This window comes from Callorhinchus milii, unplaced genomic scaffold, assembly GCF_018977255.1.
Source record: "Callorhinchus milii isolate IMCB2004 unplaced genomic scaffold, IMCB_Cmil_1.0 Scaffold5, whole genome shotgun sequence".
NCBI lineage: Eukaryota > Metazoa > Chordata > Chondrichthyes > Chimaeriformes > Callorhinchidae > Callorhinchus > Callorhinchus milii.
In genome coordinates this window covers 17425327-17446264 of record NW_024704746.1, presented here as the reverse complement: position 1 = coordinate 17446264, position 20938 = coordinate 17425327, and the positions used below count along the sequence as shown (strand labels likewise).

The window sequence follows — 20938 nt, the reverse complement described above, 5'->3', positions numbered from 1 at the left end:
GCTGACTTGCTAAATGGTAGCTCTCTAAAGTTTCCGCGCCCCCAAAATCATTTCAACTTAAACCATTTTGTGAAAAGGGCTCAAAGACAAAATACCAACGTTCTGATGGAACAAAGTATAATGTTAAAGATTCGAAAAATCTCCTCAGATGAATAGAAAAACACACAGAATAAAAATCTGGGAAGTACTGGAGATAGCAAAATTCCAATCAACCAGAGACAAACCATGCAGAAAAAATACCCAATACCGATACCTGCTGTGCCAACTAATTATTTTTTATGTTGTATTTAGACTGTTGGAAACAAATTAAAATCACTGCCAGCATTTACATTTTCCACTCCCAAATTGCTTGCAACAGGATCTGCGAGATCTGTACATGTACAACTTGGTATAGGTGCAAAGCATTACTCACTGGCGCTAAATTCTTAATATTATCAAAAAGTCGGGAGTGTGACTGGTTCTTGGACATTAAAGTCCCACACATTATGTAGACCTGATGCTGTGCTTCAAACTGATTTCAAAAGTTTAACTTCATTTTTATGAAGACCACCGAAAGAATGTTAAGCAAAGGCAAAGTTATGGTAGATTGCGTATAATGAAACGCGATAAAGGTCACGGTACTCATGTTAGCCTCAATCAGACATGTAAAGATTTGAGAATTCTACTTTTGTTTATTTCTACATTTCAGCCTGGCTCAACTGGTAGCATTGTTGATTCTTGACTCAGAAGGTTGGGGGTTCAATCCCCATGTTGATATTTTCCCACAGTCAGAATTCCAAATTAAGTACTAGACCATACAAGGATTCTTTTTAATAAAAGGAAATGTGCTCGTTAAATGCTCACATAATCAGTGAGATCAAATCAGATCAGCATTAAAGTAAAAATTTAAATAAATTAAAGCATGAATTAGGAAATAAGATTCCCACTTTCCCCATCATCAATTTAGGCCAATTTCTGCAATGTAGCAAATAAAATATGCAGAAAATAATTATATCAATAGGGTTTTACTTCAGATGCATTTAACCAGAGTTAAGATTTCAATTTTCAAGTTAAAAATAATTTATTGCCCCAAAAAGTGCACTTACTTTGTGAAATCCAGATATGCTACATGTCCGTGATAAAATCCTGGCTTCATCTCTTTCCAGGTGGTGACATTTTTTACAAACCTTGCCTGAAACAATGATCAGAATTTGTTTGAGAACAATTTAAAATCAAATCTGTTTTACATAATTGAACTTTTGTTGTGAATGCAAAATTCCTTCACACTCAAATGTTTACTGGATAAATGAATGTGATCGTATATAATGACTGAAGAGGCGGTGCAAAAACAATTTGAAGGTAAGAAATGGGACGAATAGCAGGAAACCTGAGTCCCCACAGTGTGGCTCATACATCTAGACCATTAGAAGGTACAATTTCAGACTGGCAAACAGCACTTCACCAAAAGTAAATGCTGGAGTTTTTTTTAAGTTAACTATGACCAACTTATAACAAGACCAATCTGATATCTGTGATGGCAACACATCAGATAATAGGTTTGAAGAATCAAAACTCCAGCCGTGTTACATGAGCTCTAAACTAAGCTTCATAGACGCAATACTGCATTCCTTAGTTTTTAACAAAGAAAAATAGAACTCACTTGATCCTGTAAAGACATGACAGGATTATTTTTGGTTGTGTTGATATGCAGCACATGGTACTTATTTCTACCACACAGATCATAAGCAATATTTGTGAAAGATGTGCTGGCAGTTTTAGGTACACGGTTGTATAGGATGATAAGGTCGTCCAGCTCATCATCTCCTCCTCGGTCTTGCCTTGGGCTGTCCATTGTGTGGCGCTGCTCAATTTCTCGGACTTCATGTCTTGCAATTGCTCTCTCTAGCAAGAGAAAATATATAGAACTTGAAGGAAAGTCAGTAAATCTAGTAATGCTGTGCTTTAAGATTTAAATTAACATTATGTAATGTGAATACTGTAACTGGGAAAAAAATTAACACCACTACTAAAAATAATGAAATTTTGTTTGAGTTAATTGGGTTTTTCCGTCCTTTTGATTTGTGAAGATGGCTACACTGCATATTTGTGAAAAGCATCAACTCCAATCTTCGCTTGATGTAAAACAGAAACAAAAGTTGGCAAACACTCAAGTATTTTGTGTTTGCTAATCTTCTTATGCCTGAAGTTGTGAAGTGTAAATAGGATCTCAATCTTCAGGAGCTTCCTTACTCAGTCCATACCAGTCTACAATCCGTATAGCTGCAGATTTGGGATCAGACCATACAAACATAATACCAGTTGCATTTCTCAATGTTTACATACCATTTACATACCATTTTAAGCAATTAAAAAAAAAGATTCCTTTAGCTGACAGCCAAATTCATGTTTTTATTCTTTCCAATCCTTCCATAGAAAGGTTAGACATGCTTCCAAATCTGAATGAAAAACACTGTACAGAAAGCCTGTTCCAGGTCAGTTCAATTGCCTCTATATACTATAATCCTAGCCTAGGCTCCAAGTGGATATGTACAGGATGGAGATCAGAATGGATTAATGAACATTAAAAGTTCCAGACTTTATTTTTATTATTTCTCAAACTTTTAAACAGCATAAAAATGCAGTCATTTTACCATCTGGAATAATTAAGACTTAGGACAAATTTATTACCAACCTTTTAACTTTCAATATCGACTACGTACAATATAAAGTGAATAACTGACAAGTAATTGCAATAATGTGGAAACGTGATTAAATGTGAAGTGGTTTCAGGCAATATTGTGATTTTTTTGGCACTAAGAGCCCCTGCTCATAATTCGAGGAAATTAAATTCTAACTTCCTCTCTCACCACTCTTCCAGCACTGGTTGTGTTGAAACACATTTTACAAGAAAACTGGACAATGCCTCTAATGCAATACTTTGTGCTGCAATTTAAAGAACAGGTGTCATGTGCAATAGGATCCTGTTGAAAAGCAAGTAAAAGCTTGGAGCTGAACCTTGTCCGAGAAAGAGAAGAGGGGAAGAGGGATACATTTTGTGGCTACATCTCATTACCAGAATGTTAAGACTTTTATAGCTGTACCAAGGGGCTTTCACACAGAGCAACAATGCCTCATTTAGACAGAATATTAGCACAAAAGTTAACAGCCATAGGAGCAAAAAACAGCAGGAAAGCAAAAACAAAAAGCCTTTTTATGTGCACCAGCCTCAATACATTTGTTTTTTTAAAAAATGCTGATTTGAAATCCCAATAAAACAAGTTTTGATGCAAGGAGATAAGTTTACAATGGAAAGCTTGGTTTTAATCCCTTCAAATGAAATAAATGCTCACACAAAACATCTCCTGTGGTTACCTTTTTGGATGAAAACTAATTCAATGACTTGCCAGCATTTTACCAATGTTTCATCCAACAAAACAAATGAAAATTGATAAGATTTAGTGGCAGGCAACCGAACAAAACGATTATCAATCACCAATTTAAAAAGCACAAGAAAAACTATTTTCAAGTTTCTTTGTAGTCACCTCCTGTAACACACTTGTAATAGTTCCCTGCAAGCAGAATGCTTATCCTCTGTGCATAAGACAAAGTCCTTGATAAGTGTATGCCCAGAGGTGAACAATTACCCCTCAAAATCAATTTGCTCTGGCTCTGTAATGTGCAACCAATTCTCTCTCCCAAGAATTACACATTCTCACAGTGTAGCAAAAAAGAATGGTTTTATCTTTATTTACAAAACAACACTAAACACATTCAACACAATATATTTATTGGGAGTGTCAGTGATTTTTAAAACAAATCAGGTAATTCATTCATTTATAATAGTTCTAAGGTTTAGATTCAATGTCCCTTTGATGTTGAGTTTTTCGTTTCTCTCCTACTTCACGGTTTTGCAGATGTTGTAATTCTGAGACAGACCATAAACTCCTCTCCTATATGAACTAGACTTGAAAACAGCTTTAGTGAGGAAACTGCTCTGAGCAGTTAACAATCAGAAATTGTCCTTTTCCTAGATTAACTAGTACTCTTATACCAACATCAACTAGTATTTACGTAGCGCCTGTCACAAGATTTCAGAACGTTGGCAGCACAAACTCTCTAAAGACACAAATTTTTTAAAACTTTTTTTTGGTATATGGATTTCTTGCAGTGTTAATTTCCAACATTGAAGCACAGCATTTTTTTCTTGTCGAATAACTGCTTATCAATCAGCAAAATTGCCACACAAGTACCACCTCCATGTAAATTAAACTCCAGGTATTCAATGTAAAGTTACCCTTCAATTCACACATCGAACGAGCCTTTGATCTTAAACAACAAAGCATCTGCCTGATTGATGGGCTCCAGTAATCCTGACTACTCTCAGATTTGTTTTACAATTTGCTGCTTTTAAGAGTGAATATTCCTAACATTTTAATTACATTCAGTAAATTTTCTTTATAGTAAAGTGTAATTGCTTATTTTTAATATATTGGTTAATTAAATGTTTCAATACTTCAACATGGAAGGAATACTGAGCGTTATTTGGTTTCTCCTCTGATGAGCCGCAAGGAAATATCAAAATTTTGGTACCAATCCATCAATTTCCCGCTGTCATCAGTCACATCTAGACTTTAAAACCCCAGCCAGATATACTGTGAAAGAAATATGTTACAGCAAAGTTGTGAAACCATTGTGAAAACACAAAATTCCTGACATTTTCACTAAAATTGTGAAACCATTAAATCTTTCTTTCACTGCCCCTTTCTGTTTGTGCTTATAAACTGCTCCCTTCCAACATCCCACAGTTTTGACAGTCATCAAATTGAAACGTTAATTTACTTTCCCTTCTCCATAGATGCTGCCCAACCCGCTGAGTGTTCCCAGCAACATTTTTTTTATTTGAGTTTAATGAAGTTATTTGTCGATAAAGATTAAAGATCAATAAAATGTAGTTTTCCATCGTACTTTTTTTTAAATCATCCATGCCGTCTGTTCAAACGTCTTTGGAAAGAGCGGAAAATGTTTTCAAGAGGGACTTGTTTAAGAGAAACACTTTGGAGGCAACCATTTTTGAAAGAATTAAGTGGCAAGTATTTCCAAACTTTGCTCAAGGTACAAAGAAATGTTTTTGGAATAAAATGTTATTAAGCTTGTTTAGGTAAGTTTATCTTTGCAGAGATCAATACAGTTTGAAAACAATTTAGCATATAGAAACTCATAAATAAACTGATGAATCCCACCACTGTTAGAATTCTAATACAATTGATGTATATTTTTCTAAACACTAGTAAGCTTGCAATGCCTCTATCCACATTTGAACGGTAGACCTCTCTACTCATTCTATTCATTTGTTGGAAAGCTAAATACAAACTGTGATATAGGAAAGAAATTAACAAGAGCATTGCCAGAATGATTTGTATGGTTCTTCTCAAGAATAGGATTAATTCCGCATTTAATAGCCCCATCGCCGAGTATCCTGTGTATACAAGTCATTTTAAAAGTACTGCAATGTTTTTATTGCTGAATCAATTTTATTTTACTCTGATCTATTGTCCGCCATCATAGACAGCTAATAAAGCAGAGATTAAAGGCTCAATTTATGAACAAGAACAGTCACTAACCATATATTTTAATATATTGTCTCAGTACTAGTTTAAATTTCAAGATGAAATTAGGATTTCTTGATACTCTAAAGATGAAAGGAATCCAAATTAAACTTCATCACAGTTAACATGAATATCCTTCCCCTTTCCAGTTACTTTCCAAACCGTCAGAAATGTATTATGATTATAAAAATAAAACAACCAAAAGAAATAAGTCTTTTTAAGGATTGTGATTTGTTACAAAGCAATGCCTTTCAAAAGCTTAAACCTTTGCAAAGTATCAACGTACCTACTGTCATTCAGTCACTGATAGTGCTGCATAGAACTTGCATTTTTATCGCGCCTTATTGTCTCAAAATGCTACATAATAATTAGGGGGAAGTGTAGTGACTGCTTGTGTGTAGCTAAAAATGTAGCGAGTTTTTGTCTGTAAGATCTGTAAGAAAAACAGATTCTGTGACATGACATGTTGGACAGATATAATTTGATATTCAACTGTAATTCACAAGTTGTCTTTGGTTTGGTTTTCAGTTTGTTTTTTCTTTTCCTCGCATCTGGTTGATTTCCTTGGATGCTAGCAAAGTTCAGTGGGTAAAACAGTGAGATACAAACAGATTAAACTTTATTTGTAACACATAGATTTTCAATCGGTGATTTAACGATTTTCAATAAAGCCATGGTGTTGAATAAAATGGAGAGCGAGACCACAAGTTACAGAATACTTCATAAGCATCAGTTTGGTGTTAGTGTAATTTTCATTGCCTATGGATGTGATAACCAACTTCAGTGAAATGCTTTAGTTCCACTTAATGAACATTTGACAGTCAGGATAACAGGCCATGAAACAGGTCATTTTAACACTCTTTTAAAGAACACCGACACAATACATAGAACAAAACATTTTGAACGAAGGCTCTTTAATGCATGTGAAAAACTGAAAGCAAAGATGTTTTGACAAATTCACTTCTCGGGTTTCTAAACTGGTGAAGGTTCTTTTGGTGTGGTGGCTACAACCTGGAACATGCTGAAGAAAGCCATAATCAGGTGGCTTTCTCAAGTCAGCAATATTCATGCAGAATAAATATTCAAACTTTGTACTTGCTTCAACCTGACAAAAATGAGTAGTCACTTCACTTGCAATGGCAAGCAGCAAACCTGCATACAAATGGCGACAAATTGACCAAGAAGACTTAAAAATAAAACATGGGGGGTGGGGGAGGAGAGTGAGAGAGGGGGTTAAGAGATGAATCAGATTTGCGAAAAACTAAAAAATAATTATGAGTGGTTAAGGTTAGAATTTAACTAAAAACTGCCACTAGAACTATTAAGATTACTTTCATTACGAAACAAAGACTTGCTAGTGTTCAGGAATATTAACTGCACATGTTTTTCTAGTTACGAGATTGTTGATGTGTTAAAATTTCAAATCCAATTAAGCAAACCATTACACCAGTTAAACAGATGGAAGCAATTTCATGCAACGTACTTTATCCAAATAAAAGCCATGCCACAGAAATTCTGGTCTACAGAAATAGGAATGATTGTTTAAATTTATATCAGTTAGCACATTCAGCAAAGTTATGGTTGTGGTTGCAATACACTTTTGTAGGAGAGCAAGACAAAATGTATTTTTGAATGGTTTGGCAGCTTCCGAAGGATGAAAAGGACATTTCTCGCTTCCTTCCCATTCCTGATAATAATCTGTTGGTAACTTTCTAAAGATATCTGGTGAATGATTCCTTGTGCTTTGTAAACAAGACCCCAGAGGACATAAAGATGCAACTAATACATTAGATTGCATAATACTTTAAGTGTCATCATTTTTACACAACCATCTTGTGGGTAAAGTTGTCATAAGTGTTGAAGGGGACCAAATAATCACTCAGCTGATCTGGTTTTCACAATGTTACAAATGGCACTAACTCAAGATCAATATCGCAAAGCTTAAGTATCCTTCTAAAGTTCCAATGTTGGAGCCAGTTGAGAATCTTCGCTTACAGAGACACCCAGACGGCAGGACATGTGCCAATGTGGATTTTATTTGCTCAAGGCAAGGATTTGCAGACTGTACATACACATGAGAGAATGGGGGAAAAAAGAGGAAAAAACAAGAGACTTTGAAATTCAAAATTTGTTAATTGTGACACATGGGCCCGGCACTTTAATTGGAATTAAGTTTTATTGCAAAATAGACTTAGTAAAATAAGACCCCCATATGGTTCCTGGATGGTAGAAGTATGATGTCTAACCCTGAGGTAATTTAGTAAAAGGAATAATTGTGTAATGTACATTGCACTCAAAAATATTCTGGAAGGTAATCAACCAGGATCCTGCTCTGACTGTTAGCCAGTAACCCTTGTGAAAACCTACTCCATTGGCCATGCCTGCAGACACCTCACTTCTCCCCCACACTCACTGCCCATGAACATGTAAACACATTAATATAAACCACATTGAAATATCAACATATAAAAAGCACATATAAAAAGCACCGCGTAAGTCCTGTGAACCAACATCCACTGATTCAAAGTATCTACAACTGTCTCAACATTTCAAGGCACTACTCTGTAATCAGTATGCGAACAAAATCATCCCAAGTTTGGTATTGAGAAGCTTCCTGACTTAAGTGATTAAAAGTCTCTGCTCAATTAGAATTCACTGCACTTGGATTGAAAAGGAAACAGTACCAAATGCTCTGAAATTTCAAGTGCCACACTGAAGCTCATCCTTTCACATTAGCTCAGCGAGAACTCATTGCAGTCACACAATTATAAAATAAACTACTTGTTAATTCATCTCTGAAGGTCATTGCTCAACAATGCATAAAATAACCATCTTAATGCAATACCATGAACCAATCTCAGAGTTCAAAAATATTAGATGGAGGTCATTTTGGAATACAGTCAAGTGTTTTTTTTCCAATGTCGTCATCTGTGGGATCAGTTTGAGTTTAGTGCATTGTTTTTTTTAAAATATTTTTGTAATTTTTATTAAATTGTAAAATAATTTGATACACTTTGGTATAAATTTCTGTTTATACATGCTCAAAACAAAGCTGGAAAATCACACTGATTTCTTTTGTAATGTACTTATTTTCATTACTTGGCCATTTCAGGAGTGTTACAACGGTCCGGAAAGGGTCCCACACTCTCCTCTACAGCATCTACACTTAGCCCAGTAAGCTCTTTTTAAAAGAATAATGCTCATTTATAGAATGGTGTGTCATTTAAACGTTTAAACATTAGTGTGCAAATTCAATACATGATAAAATCATCCCGTTTATACTAACATTCAAAGTTCCGGTCAATCTAAAATATCTAACAGAAAGTACAAGTCAAAACTAATACCTTCACAGCAGAAAAGGTACAGGGTATTGAAGGCTTTGGCATTCCAATGGTAACTTTAGATATACCGTAAAAACAATTTTGAAAGAAATATGCTTTTTAAATTTATTCTAACGGCAAATTGGATACGATTTGGCACATGCGTAATTTCATTAGTTTCTCAACTTAAATTGCTCAGCATTTAGTCTTCCTGGAACCCAAAATCCAAACTTTTTTGTAATTCCAGTTGCACATCAAATTAAACCTAAGAAATTTTTCTGAAGGCAAAAGTAACTCTCAGATGGTGCAGGAAGGATAATGAAGGCCCAAATAAAATTGAAGATTATCTCATGAGAGTCATCACAATTTTAGAGCAGTAAAATCCATGGGGTGCTCTTTATGATCTGGTGAGGCTGTTTCTGGGATTGCTATCACTAAAATATAAGTGATCATGTGAGTGAATTTTAAAGCAACCGTTTCAATTGTATTTTCTCTTATTTGAATTCTGTTGACTTGCTGATGTACTAACTCCTTTTAGTGCAGGCAAATTCTGATCCACTCATCTGACAACTTTCTCATTTCAACAGTCAAGATTTACATTTTCTTCCGTATAATGATACACATGTTTCTCGTTTTGTTGACAGTCAGATCGAGTTTACAGCTCCCCGAAGTGACATTTTGGACACAATCTCTGAAAATGAAAGTCAATGCCAAACAGAATATAGTGTTGGAATTAGGGGACCCTTCATTGTGACTAACAGACTGAGAAAAACACCAACGAAATTGCTGCACCAAATAACCCTTTGACTGAGAATGATGCTATTGACAGATTGAAGCTAAATGTTGCTGTCGCACACTGCTACACCAATGCGATTCTCTGAAAGACCTTTTTCCCCTCCTAAATAGGCTTACAGCAAGAAGTGAATGCCTATAATAAAGAACTCCCAAAAAAAGGTAGAATCCATATAACTTCCAAACTATTAATTTCTGATAACAAAACAATATCTACACAGGTTCCCAGTGTAAGGAGACATGCACAATTTACTTGTGATTGACATCTCAGTCAAATTGATACGGTTAGTCACTGGGAAAATTCTTTCTTGACTGGCTAACCAAATATTCTCTACAGAACACTGCCTGCGATGCTCCAATTATAAATCTGTGCTGCAACATCACCCAAGTTCAATGACAAGGTAAAGCTTTTGAAGATTTCAACAAGAACTCACAAGCAGTGTACTTGTTAAATTTTCCATCAATCTTGCCACTGTGATTGAAGTGCTGAGTTTTCACTTGCTTGATCTTGGGTATTTCAAAGTATAATGAACTAAAACACTGCAAAGACATTTATCTTCATCAGCAATCCATGCAGCTTCAATGCATTCACCTCCACACCGCTGTACATTTCCTACCCATTTGTTAATCCAATTCATAGTGGTTCTTTGTATGGGATTGTCACTGGCTTCTGAGTAATTTGGCTTATCGTTCCATCAGCCAATTTAACCAACTGAGACCTGGACAGTAGTTGCTAATCGTTTATCACCTACAAAAAGGACTGGAGCTAATTTAAAGCTTCTTCTAGAAGGCCCCAACTTATGATAGAATGAGCAGTAGTGTATGGGTGCAGCTTTACTTAGATCTCAAGCCATGGTAAATAGCAATAAACCTTTGAATTCCTTGATCAGAATTATATTCTGATAAGAGCAATTCTGCTTCTGTTTGGAAGGTACCAGTATTTGTAAATAATAATATTTGCATTTGATACAGCGCTTTTCACATCTTCAGACATCTCAAACATCTTCAGACATCTCAAAGCGTTTCACAGAATATACTGTAAAGTGAATTGACTGTATATTTGTGGGCTAAACGCAGCAGACAATAAAATCAACAAATCCGTTAAATTTATCTACAGTAATAAGTGTCCCGGTTTCTTCTATGCTGTGCAGTACATTTTTCAGGAATCTGGGAAGTCTGACACCTTCATATAAATGTGCACTCAGAGGAAGCGTGGCATATATTGTTCCATCTTGCAATGCACTCTTTCACTTGCCCGTTAGTACAGGTATAATCTATTGTGATCCTTTACACTAAAGAATTACAGGACCCATGTGAGATATTTATCAATGTCAGCTTCACTCTCCAGAATTTCACTTAAGGAAGAATTATTAGACGAGTGCATTTTTATTTAGTGCAGAATTAAATCACATTGCGCAGATAAAGCTCCGCCATTAATTCATTTATTTTTTATAAAGATTAGGTGAAGATGGTTCCAATCTATAGAATGGCTAATAATTAAATCTCATCTTTACATGTAGTCACATTTGTACCTCATGGATCTAAATTAAGAATGATTTGTTGGGCTGATACTAATGCAATGGGCCAGAAACTGATAGTTCACTGATTCGATGGATGGGTAAAGGCATTCAGTCACCAAGAAGCTTGTTTGTTATGTTTATATTTAGATGAGTCCTGCAGCTCAGTGGTTAGAGCACTCGCCTTGCAAGCGAGACACCTGGGTTCAATTCCAGGCAGGGCGAAACCTTGGGCAAGTTTCCTCTGTTTACCTTGGAGTAAGTAGGAACCCGGTTGTTACTCAATTGGTGGATCGCTTTTCTGGGGTTAATAATTCCTTAAAAAATAATAATTTGGTCACTCAATCCACAACCGTTTGTGGGACACCTCTGTGTGCAATTGGGTGCCACGTCTCACCCACAAAATATACAGTCAATTCACTTTACAGTATGTTTTGTGAAGTGCTTTTAGATGTCTCAAAGACATGATAAAGCACTATATCAAATGCAAGGATTATCATTATCACCGATGCTTAGAAATTTTCCTGATACTCGATTTTAATATTCCATTGCCAGGCTTTTCATCTCCGATCCAGCATCGCCCCGAGGAGACCCCATTTACCTCTACCCAAGGATGATGATCATTAGTTGGTCAAGGTTAATGCAAGATATACCTCACCTAGTTGAAAATGAAAATATTTACTGCACTGCAGTATTTAAACAACAACTTGCATTTATATAACTGCCCCACACATGGGGATGAGTTTCGGAGCGCATAAACACTGCAACTATCCAGGGTATAAAAAGTTCAGAGCATAATAGCAGGATTTCTCTGCATTATTAATATGGACTGGAAAAAAAACATTGTTCTCGCCCTGCTTTCTACATTATCTGAAGTGGTGTCACTATGAATAACAGATTCTTTTGTAGAGTTTTAGTGACAGATTATTACAGCAATTAGCCCCTTGGAACTGGTTTACACTCCCAAGATTAATATATTAGTAACTAAATGAATACAGTACTACAATGAAGCTTGTCAATTTTACTCACTGTCAAATATTTAAAAGTGCTGCAGCTCACTAATAATCAACCGGCTTGTGGATTAGTTTTTGTTTTGTGATAAACATTCCAATGTAAATAGTAGAATTAATATCACCTTTATAATAATAAATGCAATAAAATAATATTTATTATTATCGATCACCTTTATGAGCCAATTGCACTATGGCTTGCAATGCTAAGGTAGGTTTTTGAAATGCAATTTTTTTTGAATGTATGACTTTCAAGTAGAACATAAACATACAACATAGAATCCACTCAATTCACATAGAATTGGACACTGGTCCACATGTACTGTATTTGGCATTAAATACATTCTTCTTGTTCATCACATTAAGGAATGTCAGTGCTCAGGATATGCTATGGTTTCCATTTTGACCAATCAAAGGCTGGCATGAAGGCTCCCATAGTAAAGCTGTACTCTCGCACCCAAACTTCACCATCACTTACTGCACCAATGCTGTTCTTCCCACCCACGCACCCGCAAAGCAGCTGAGTTTTTTTTAAAGCCTCTTTGAGTGAGAATGTCAATCTGCAGTTAGTACTACACCCATTGAGTATCGGGTAGAAAATGTTCCAACTCACTTTGTGAAGGACTCTTAACAGCTGGCACTATGAAAAGACGACCATTAGGTTGAGCTGGATTCAAATCAACATGTTAAAAGGCAGCCTTAACTTAATCTGCCACCCACTCTCTTTCACGGATAGACAGAATTGTGATCATAAAACTGACTTAAAAATATCCTGAAAGTGACGACAAACATAGGCTGCAATAACTTATTAAAGATGCAAATGTTCCAAACTTTGCCAAACAAAAATGCACTCTTATGCTGTTGCTATGAGCACAGCCTTTAAGACCTTTCTTGATATCCAGCCACCTACTGCAGGATTTATCTGTACTATATACCAATTGGAGACCAAGTTTTTCTTACTAAACAGAGTGCTAATATAATAAAGATAAAGCATAGTGTTGTATTGATGCTATGACATCGCACTTTTAATAAAATATTAACAAAGCATGCTGAGAGATCTAGATCCAAATTATTATTCCTCACATTAATTCAATTTAAACAAAAAAGCCAGCAGTTTAGTTGACCAAGTACAGTCGTGTAACAGTGTTCTTGTTTACATATTTAAAATGTAATCTTAAGCCACCAGCAGGGGCTATTAACATAGAAGACACAAAGATAATTTCATTATTTCAAATTAAAAGGTTTACTTGCTACTAGAGTAAGTAGTTGCCACTGGATAACAAAATTAAATGCAGCAATATATTTGCTAGCTGCTATGAATAGATTGTGTTTAGAATGTCTCGTTCATTTGCAAACAATCCATAAATAAGTGGAAGTTTTTGTGCTTAGCAGATAACACTCATATCACTGCTCTGTAAACTAAACCCACTCAAAACGCCTGACCAAGCAACCGTTTGTTTTAAACTCCATCACCCAAACGCAATTACTCCAGCATCTCATTCATGGGCCAGGAACGTCAATTGGGAAAATTTGCATTAATAATGCTTAAAGAGTTACTGAAGTGTGCCACTGCTAGCCAGTGTTTATGAAATACCATCACAGGTTCGGAATCGGTGGCCATCAGAACTTGATGAAGACAAATGAATTCCCAGGGACTTTCTAGTTATAAAATGAGCTTCTGCATAGCAGGGCCTTGGCCTTTGCCACTTGCTCCCACAAATAAAAGATTATAAAGTAAGCGAATAAAAAGTACATAAATCAAAAGGCGAGATGCAAAAATACAGATGGCGGTAATATATTGCAGTGGACGTCCTATGTAAATTAAGTTCTTTCCAATGTTCTCCATCAGGGCAATATAATCCAGGAGAAAAGATTGGGACATTTGACCTGAACATTGCTAGTAGCATTTATACAAGGTTTACATGTTACACGCTATAGAATGTACAAATCAAACTGGCTTCATGGACAGAACATTCCAATTCAAGAGATTTAGTTATTCTTATCTTAGTTATCAAGAAATTACATTATATTCTCCAACTCATTTAAACAGGATTATTTTTAGAAAACTCAAATACGTGTTCAGTGCATAACATTTATTCTGAACACACTTGAATAGATATTATGTAGTGTGGAATATATTTCCTCAAAGCTTATTTTGGTATGGTGAAGAAGAACAAATTTATTTCAGTCATACCAATCACAACATGACTTCATGTCTCAAATCATGGCCACCTTTGACTTTTTTTAAAAATGCAGTGTACAATACAAGCGAATATCAGAAAGTACAATTAAAAGTAATTCAACAAGATGTTTATGATGGAAATTAATGTAGAAACATGCCAAAATGTCCCATTAACTTACAGCTGTATTAATTTACTTCTCGAAATTCAACCGGTTTAAAATCCTATGCATTTTTTAACTCTAAACAAAATTATGAACTGCAGCATTATTAATATCGGAGGAAATGTGGCAACTGCTGAGAAGTTAAGTGTTCAATTTAAATTAGATGATATTAAATTTACTTGGGAATGATTTGTCACAGGAGCTTGTTTTTAAATATTGTAATCTTTCCTCCTCCTGCAGTCAGAGACTCATATGTAATACATTCCACAGTTTCTTTGCCCAAGCAGCCACTCTAAGTGTAATCCTGGACAATGGGTTCTGGTACACTAATTGACCTTGACATCACATCTAAGATTGACCTCTAAGGGATTTAACAAAGCACCTATTAGTCATTCTTAAATATACAGTGTAGGGTATACTAATCTACAAATTATTCTAACATGTACTGAAGGAGCAATGACACCCCATAGTTCACATTATAGATACTGCCATCTCTCCTCTAGGTCCATTTAAAATGAATATTTCCTTTGCTAATATGGTGTTAATCTAATTTTCAACTTGAAATAATAGTCATGCAAAGGAACTCGGCACAATTTCTTGCTGAAGAGGAAAAGAAGCTAATTCCATCATTTTCCGCAGCATTGAGCCCCGCAGCATGGAGTCCCACATCATCGAGCGAAACGCAGTATGCAGTGGATCTCTAATTTCAATTTACTTTTCACGATGTGCAATTGGCTGCTGCGTTTCGCCCACAAAAAATACAGTCAATTCACTTTACAATATCTTCTGTGAAGCGCTTTGAGAAGTCTCAAAGATGTGATAAGGCGCTATATCAAATGCAAGGATTAATATTGTACAGTATTGCACAGCTCAACAATCACTTTCTGTAAACAGCAGCCTCATTTGGACTTTAAGATAACAATAAGACTAAAATTGATGGCAGTACTTTCACGACCATTCATCACTATATTAGGAGAGCTCAGTGAAGTTTGAAGGCAAGATAACAGGTGTCTGTTTGCATCAGATTCATCATTGGGGGAATACAATCCAATGATGGCACCACATGGTCTTTTATGAAAAAGTCAGTTTGATAATCAAATCGTCATTCATAATGCTGTGTTACTTAATGTTTGCTATTCAACAATTCTAGCAGAATGTGCACATTAGAAGGGTCCTGGCTATAAAAGCCCCACTTATTCTCATGGCTAAAACATGAATGATAGCTTTGAGAAAGTAAATGGTAAAGTAAATGATTTCTTTGGAACTACACATCAGCACAAGTTCCCGTGGGATATGGGCAGAAGATATGGTCAGGATGAATTAATTATCTATTTCCTAACCACTATAGTGTTCCAAGTAAATGCTAGATTTACCATGAATTGTTATACTTGCCATAGCTGAGAATCCATCTGCTGTACTTTCAAATTTTATGCAACTTTGACCTCAGACTTACTTTTTAACCAACTAATGTAAATTATTTTTGCAAGATTACTCATTGATATACTGGGTGCTGCCACCTATATTCAGTACAATTCACATCACTGGAAAAATGATCAACTGACCTTTCCGACAACTGGAATGGCTAACAACCTTGTATTAATCACTCATAAATACTTTACTGTACAATTGCTACATTATCTAAAACAAATGCATCTGTGGTAATGAATGCCATCAGTCACTGGGGAGCATTCATCTGTGTATGCTAATCAGCGCTTGTCTGGAGGGTAGACTAATTCATATATTTACATCACTGTCTTTTCCCCATCCCGTTATGTGTCAAACAAAGACCAAGCAACATAATTGCTATGAACAGATCCCAGTTAGCCACAAACTACACAAGATAATGACAAAAAATCTTGTGAAGGCAATTACATCAATGACCTTCATGTAAGACCTTTATTACAAATGGTGGAACATTAGAAGCTGCTGGTATTAAATCTCTTAGTAGAAGATATTGGAGACACATTGATCACACATTTAGTGGTATTACTAACCACTTAAGTCAACCAGTAACTAGAATCAAGCACTGGATACGTGTATTCTAAATCGGCAGAATTTCTAATAATGCACATGTTCTCAAAATGTTCTGGAAACCCCAAATGATTATATCATTCAGGCTATTTCAGAAATACTTCAGCAATTACAAAGATTTATTTAACATACGTAATAGATAACAGGTAATAAACATTAAGGATGTGCGCAATTAGCTGCCGCGTTTTGCCCTCAAAATATAGTGAATCCACTTTACTATTATTCAGTGAAGCACTTTGAGAAATTTCAATGACGTGATAAGGCGCTATATCAAATTTAATAATAATAATGTAAATCCAAGGGCTCTGGGACGCTACCCTGCGTGAGGGGCGCTATATAAATGCAAGTAGTTATTGTAAATATACCTCTGATGAAGACAAATGTACTTTGTTGACATGTTGAAGCATAAAGTACATTTTACTTGGCCCCAGGTAAGCTACAAAATGAATAAATCAGACCCAATCAATGAAGGTGTTCCAATGCATGAAACCATATGTAGTTTACTTACAAGCAGACTTTCATAGAAAGCCAGAGGAAGCAAAGTCAGTAAAAGACTAAAGTAGTTGTCTAAGTGGGTAAAGTTGCAAGTTTAACAAGAAGCATAATAACATTTTAAAATCTGAAATTAAATTAAGTTATGGACAGGCAGTACAAGACAAATCTGATCTACCAGGAGAACATAGGAATAGAAATGAACAAGCTGCTGAGAGGGGTCTTGGATTTCATTCAGATCACACTATTTCTATTTATTGGTGTAATAAGATGTTCACTGTATAAACTTTCTTCTCCATTCCCACTCAGTGCAATCCCTGATCAAAAACACAAACTTACTGAAGGGTACTGAACATGGGATACCACTAGAGGTCATCTTACAATCAATAAAACAAGAGCAACAACAACTTGTATTTATATAGCGCCCTTATATAACAATGGCTACCAACATTAAAAAAATAGCATTGCTGCCACCTCGGACTTATCGAATCATGTTGGTAAGTTGAACACAGAACATAGTTTCATTAGGTGTAAACTTCAAGTTTGTCCATCATTTAAGAATTCAGATATTTTCTGAATTCAAATACCTTATATAAAAAAGACTTGTTATCCAAATAAGTATTTTTTTATTGTATGTGAATCTAGCATTGCCATGTAGGGCAATACTTGTTCACCTTCATTTGATTCCATTTTTAGCACCATATGCCATACATTTTTTCTCAGTGACAACAAAACAAACCTAAAAGTTCTCTATCTGCTGCAACAGATAATATATACTTCTGTCTGTTTACTCTTTTCACATCTTAAAAGCTCAGGGCACTGGTGGTAGTTGTTTCAACAACAAAATACTCTGACATAACAGCTTGAATATCAAATGGAATGGATTGAATGATCACAACAGGAGCCGTGCAAACAATGGAGAATAGGTTATTAAATTGTGTATACATTTAAAACATGCTGCAAGATGCCTCAGACCATTAACAAACGCCAGCGGATAAGTCGACATGAATATGTATTGTAACATTAGGTCGTTTGTTTTTCAGGTCAATGAATATTCCATTGCTCTCTGATTGGGAATTACTTGGGAGTACAAACACAAACAAACTTGTTAAATCCAATATGCTTACCAAATATTATCATCAAGCAACGACTCAAGGACACACTTAGGCAAGTAAGGACTTTACTCCTTGTTCATTGCTCATCTACCTATTCTCCACAATTTAACTTTAGAAGCTTCTTGAAAAACGGTAAATTATCTGGACTGTCTCTTCATTCACCTACAAGGTGCATACACACTACAGTTTTCAGTGTATCCTACAAAATACTTTGGTGAGACATCCTCCTGACACGAAAGGCACTATATCAAATGCAATTTTTGTTTGCTGCTGGGAATTTTTTTTTAAAAAACAAACTATTTCTTGCTTAAGTTACACATTATCAAAATTCCCACCCTGGTCATTTATTTCAGACCAAGTAACACCACCAATAAAAACAAACAACTACAAATTGCATTTGTATAGCGTCTTTCAGGTCAGGACGTCCCAAGGTGCTTGACAGTGAACGGTTTGCACCCAAACTGTGGGTTGGAATCAGAAGGAGTGGAGAGCAAGAAGGGTGAGAAAGATGTCCACAGACACAGTCAAAGAGGAAACTCTTGAGACAGGGCTTGAAGGAGGAAAGAGAGGTGGGGTGAGGCGCAGGGGTTCTGGGATGGAAAGTGGGGGCAGAAAGTATGCAGGGAGCAGACAGATTGGTAAAGGTTTAGTAGATCAAACAGGACCCATTTTTTGCATTATTAAATTAAATTGAAAGACAAAGTGGGCAGAGCAAAATCTATCTAAAATTGCAATGGAAGTCTTAACACATCCTCTGATCTTTACTCATGGACATAGCTGTGGAATAAAAGTATTTAAAATAAGTTGATTACCTTTCAATTTAGTTGTCTTAGGGTATATCATGTCAGTAATTTGTCTTATTAAATCATTCACTGGTAATACAAACTTGCCATTTATAAACTAGAAAGCAAACATGGTGTTTAATTTTTTTTTGTAATACATTTTTTGGAACTTTGGGATTGTGAAACAAGTTTCTGCTCAAATTTTTTATTTCTTTCTTATTTTACATAAGTGTAGAAACATTTCCATATAAATTTTGAGAATACCAATAAAATCATCCCTGGAAATAATGTTGCACTGCTCAAGAAGGCTCCTGCATTGTTCAAGAAAAAAAATCTGTTGGAAAAAATGGTTGAGCCCTTCCAATCCTTCAAAATAATAAGACACATGATGGAAACAAGATTTGCCTTGAAATCACAGATAAACAGAACTGGAGGCCATGGGTATAAATAAAAAGACAAGGCAGGTCTAGAGATTAGAAGATTGTTACCTTCGGAACCTTACCTAAAATATAAAAATATTAACCCATGGTTTCTCAGGTCCTATCTGCTGTGCGCAATTGGCTGCCGCTTTTCGCCCACAAATATACAGCCAATTCACTTTACAGCATATTCTGTGAAGTGCTTTGAGACGTCTAGAAAACGTGAAAAGCGCTATATCAAATGCAAGGATTTTTAGTATTATTATCATCTATGTTTAATCTTTGTTCCTTCATTACCCAAGTATTATTAACCTACAATAGTTTGGATTTCCACAAACTTTATTGGATCTTAGATCTGGAATTGGTCCAAATTTCTAATTTGTGAAGACAGATACCAAGAAGTAATTTAATGCATCTGTTATTTTCTACTTTCACTGTTTTTTTTAAAAAAATCTAATCCATCCCTTAAAAGGATTTATCTGGTCATTAACACTTACACTTTGTGCATGATTAATAGTTTATGGGATCCTGCTTAAACCTGTTCAAAAATCCAATTTGCTTTTGTTCTCTTACCCTTCTAATATATATTATGTTTACCCTCAACTAACATTTCCAAAATTCCCTATCTTCACTCTTTTTCCTCTCTATATATTAAAAGGATGCTGCTTCCTCCTCAGGTAACATTTATGCCCTTGGTCTCAACATTTTTCTTATTTTTCCTGGAACACCAGTCTATGCTCCAGTGCATAATTTCTGGTTAACTGCTTAGCACCAAATCTTTTATGTATTCAATCGCTGTTGTCACTACCAGTATCAGTTTGGTAGTGATGCAAATATATGGTATATATTGGTACAGTACTACCCCACTACACTATATTTGAGGGTGCAAGATCAAGTATCTCAGTCTAGCACACATCCACACATGAGTGCATTTACTGCATATTCATCCTAGCATAGCACAAGAGCACAGAACAAAAAAACAAACAGCTTTTGTTACGAATGTGTGTGGGGGCGGGGGGCATTTCTGCAACTTTCCTGTGTAACTATTAAATTTTTAGATCTGCTAGAGAATCAAACTTAGAACACAAGATGTTGTTGAGCAACATCAGCTGCACTTGTACTACAGCCAAAGAGCACCACATGACAAGAGCACATAAGAATGTATGGAATAAAAGGCTATTCATTTCACCATGCTTTTGCCTTCTACTCACGATGAACAATCTACCCCATTGTGGATCTGATACAAACTCTGCAAAATTTCCCCCTGGCCCCTTGAACTAATAAAGTAAAACTCCAGATTATCTATTTATCTCTAAGTCACCATTATTCATCTCTAGTTTATTGGGACATGACTGAAGCACAAATTTCTACTACCCCTATGGTTATTTTTCAAAAGCAAAGTTTTAGGCGGTATGTTTTTCAGCCACTCAGCAGCACATGGGTTGTAGCATTCAGCTTTTGTCTCAACGACATGGTGTTAGTCTTAAAAATTACAGCCTGTCTGAATAAACGTTTGAAATAGAATCAAAATT

The 20938-nt window shown here is 35.6% G+C and overlaps 1 protein-coding gene across 1 annotated transcript in view; it reads right to left on the bottom strand.

Moving 5' to 3' along the window:
* hs2st1a (heparan sulfate 2-O-sulfotransferase 1a) overlaps positions 1–20938 on the bottom strand; it is a 45680-nt gene that overhangs the window by 6623 nt on the left and 18119 nt on the right. Inside the window, exons 2-3 of the mRNA XM_042335726.1 lie at positions 1640–1881; positions 1086–1171 (exon numbers count right to left, since the gene is read on the bottom strand). Of these exons, the coding sequence (XP_042191660.1) occupies positions 1086–1171; positions 1640–1881 (328 nt within the window). The remainder of the gene's footprint in view (positions 1–1085; positions 1172–1639; positions 1882–20938) is intronic.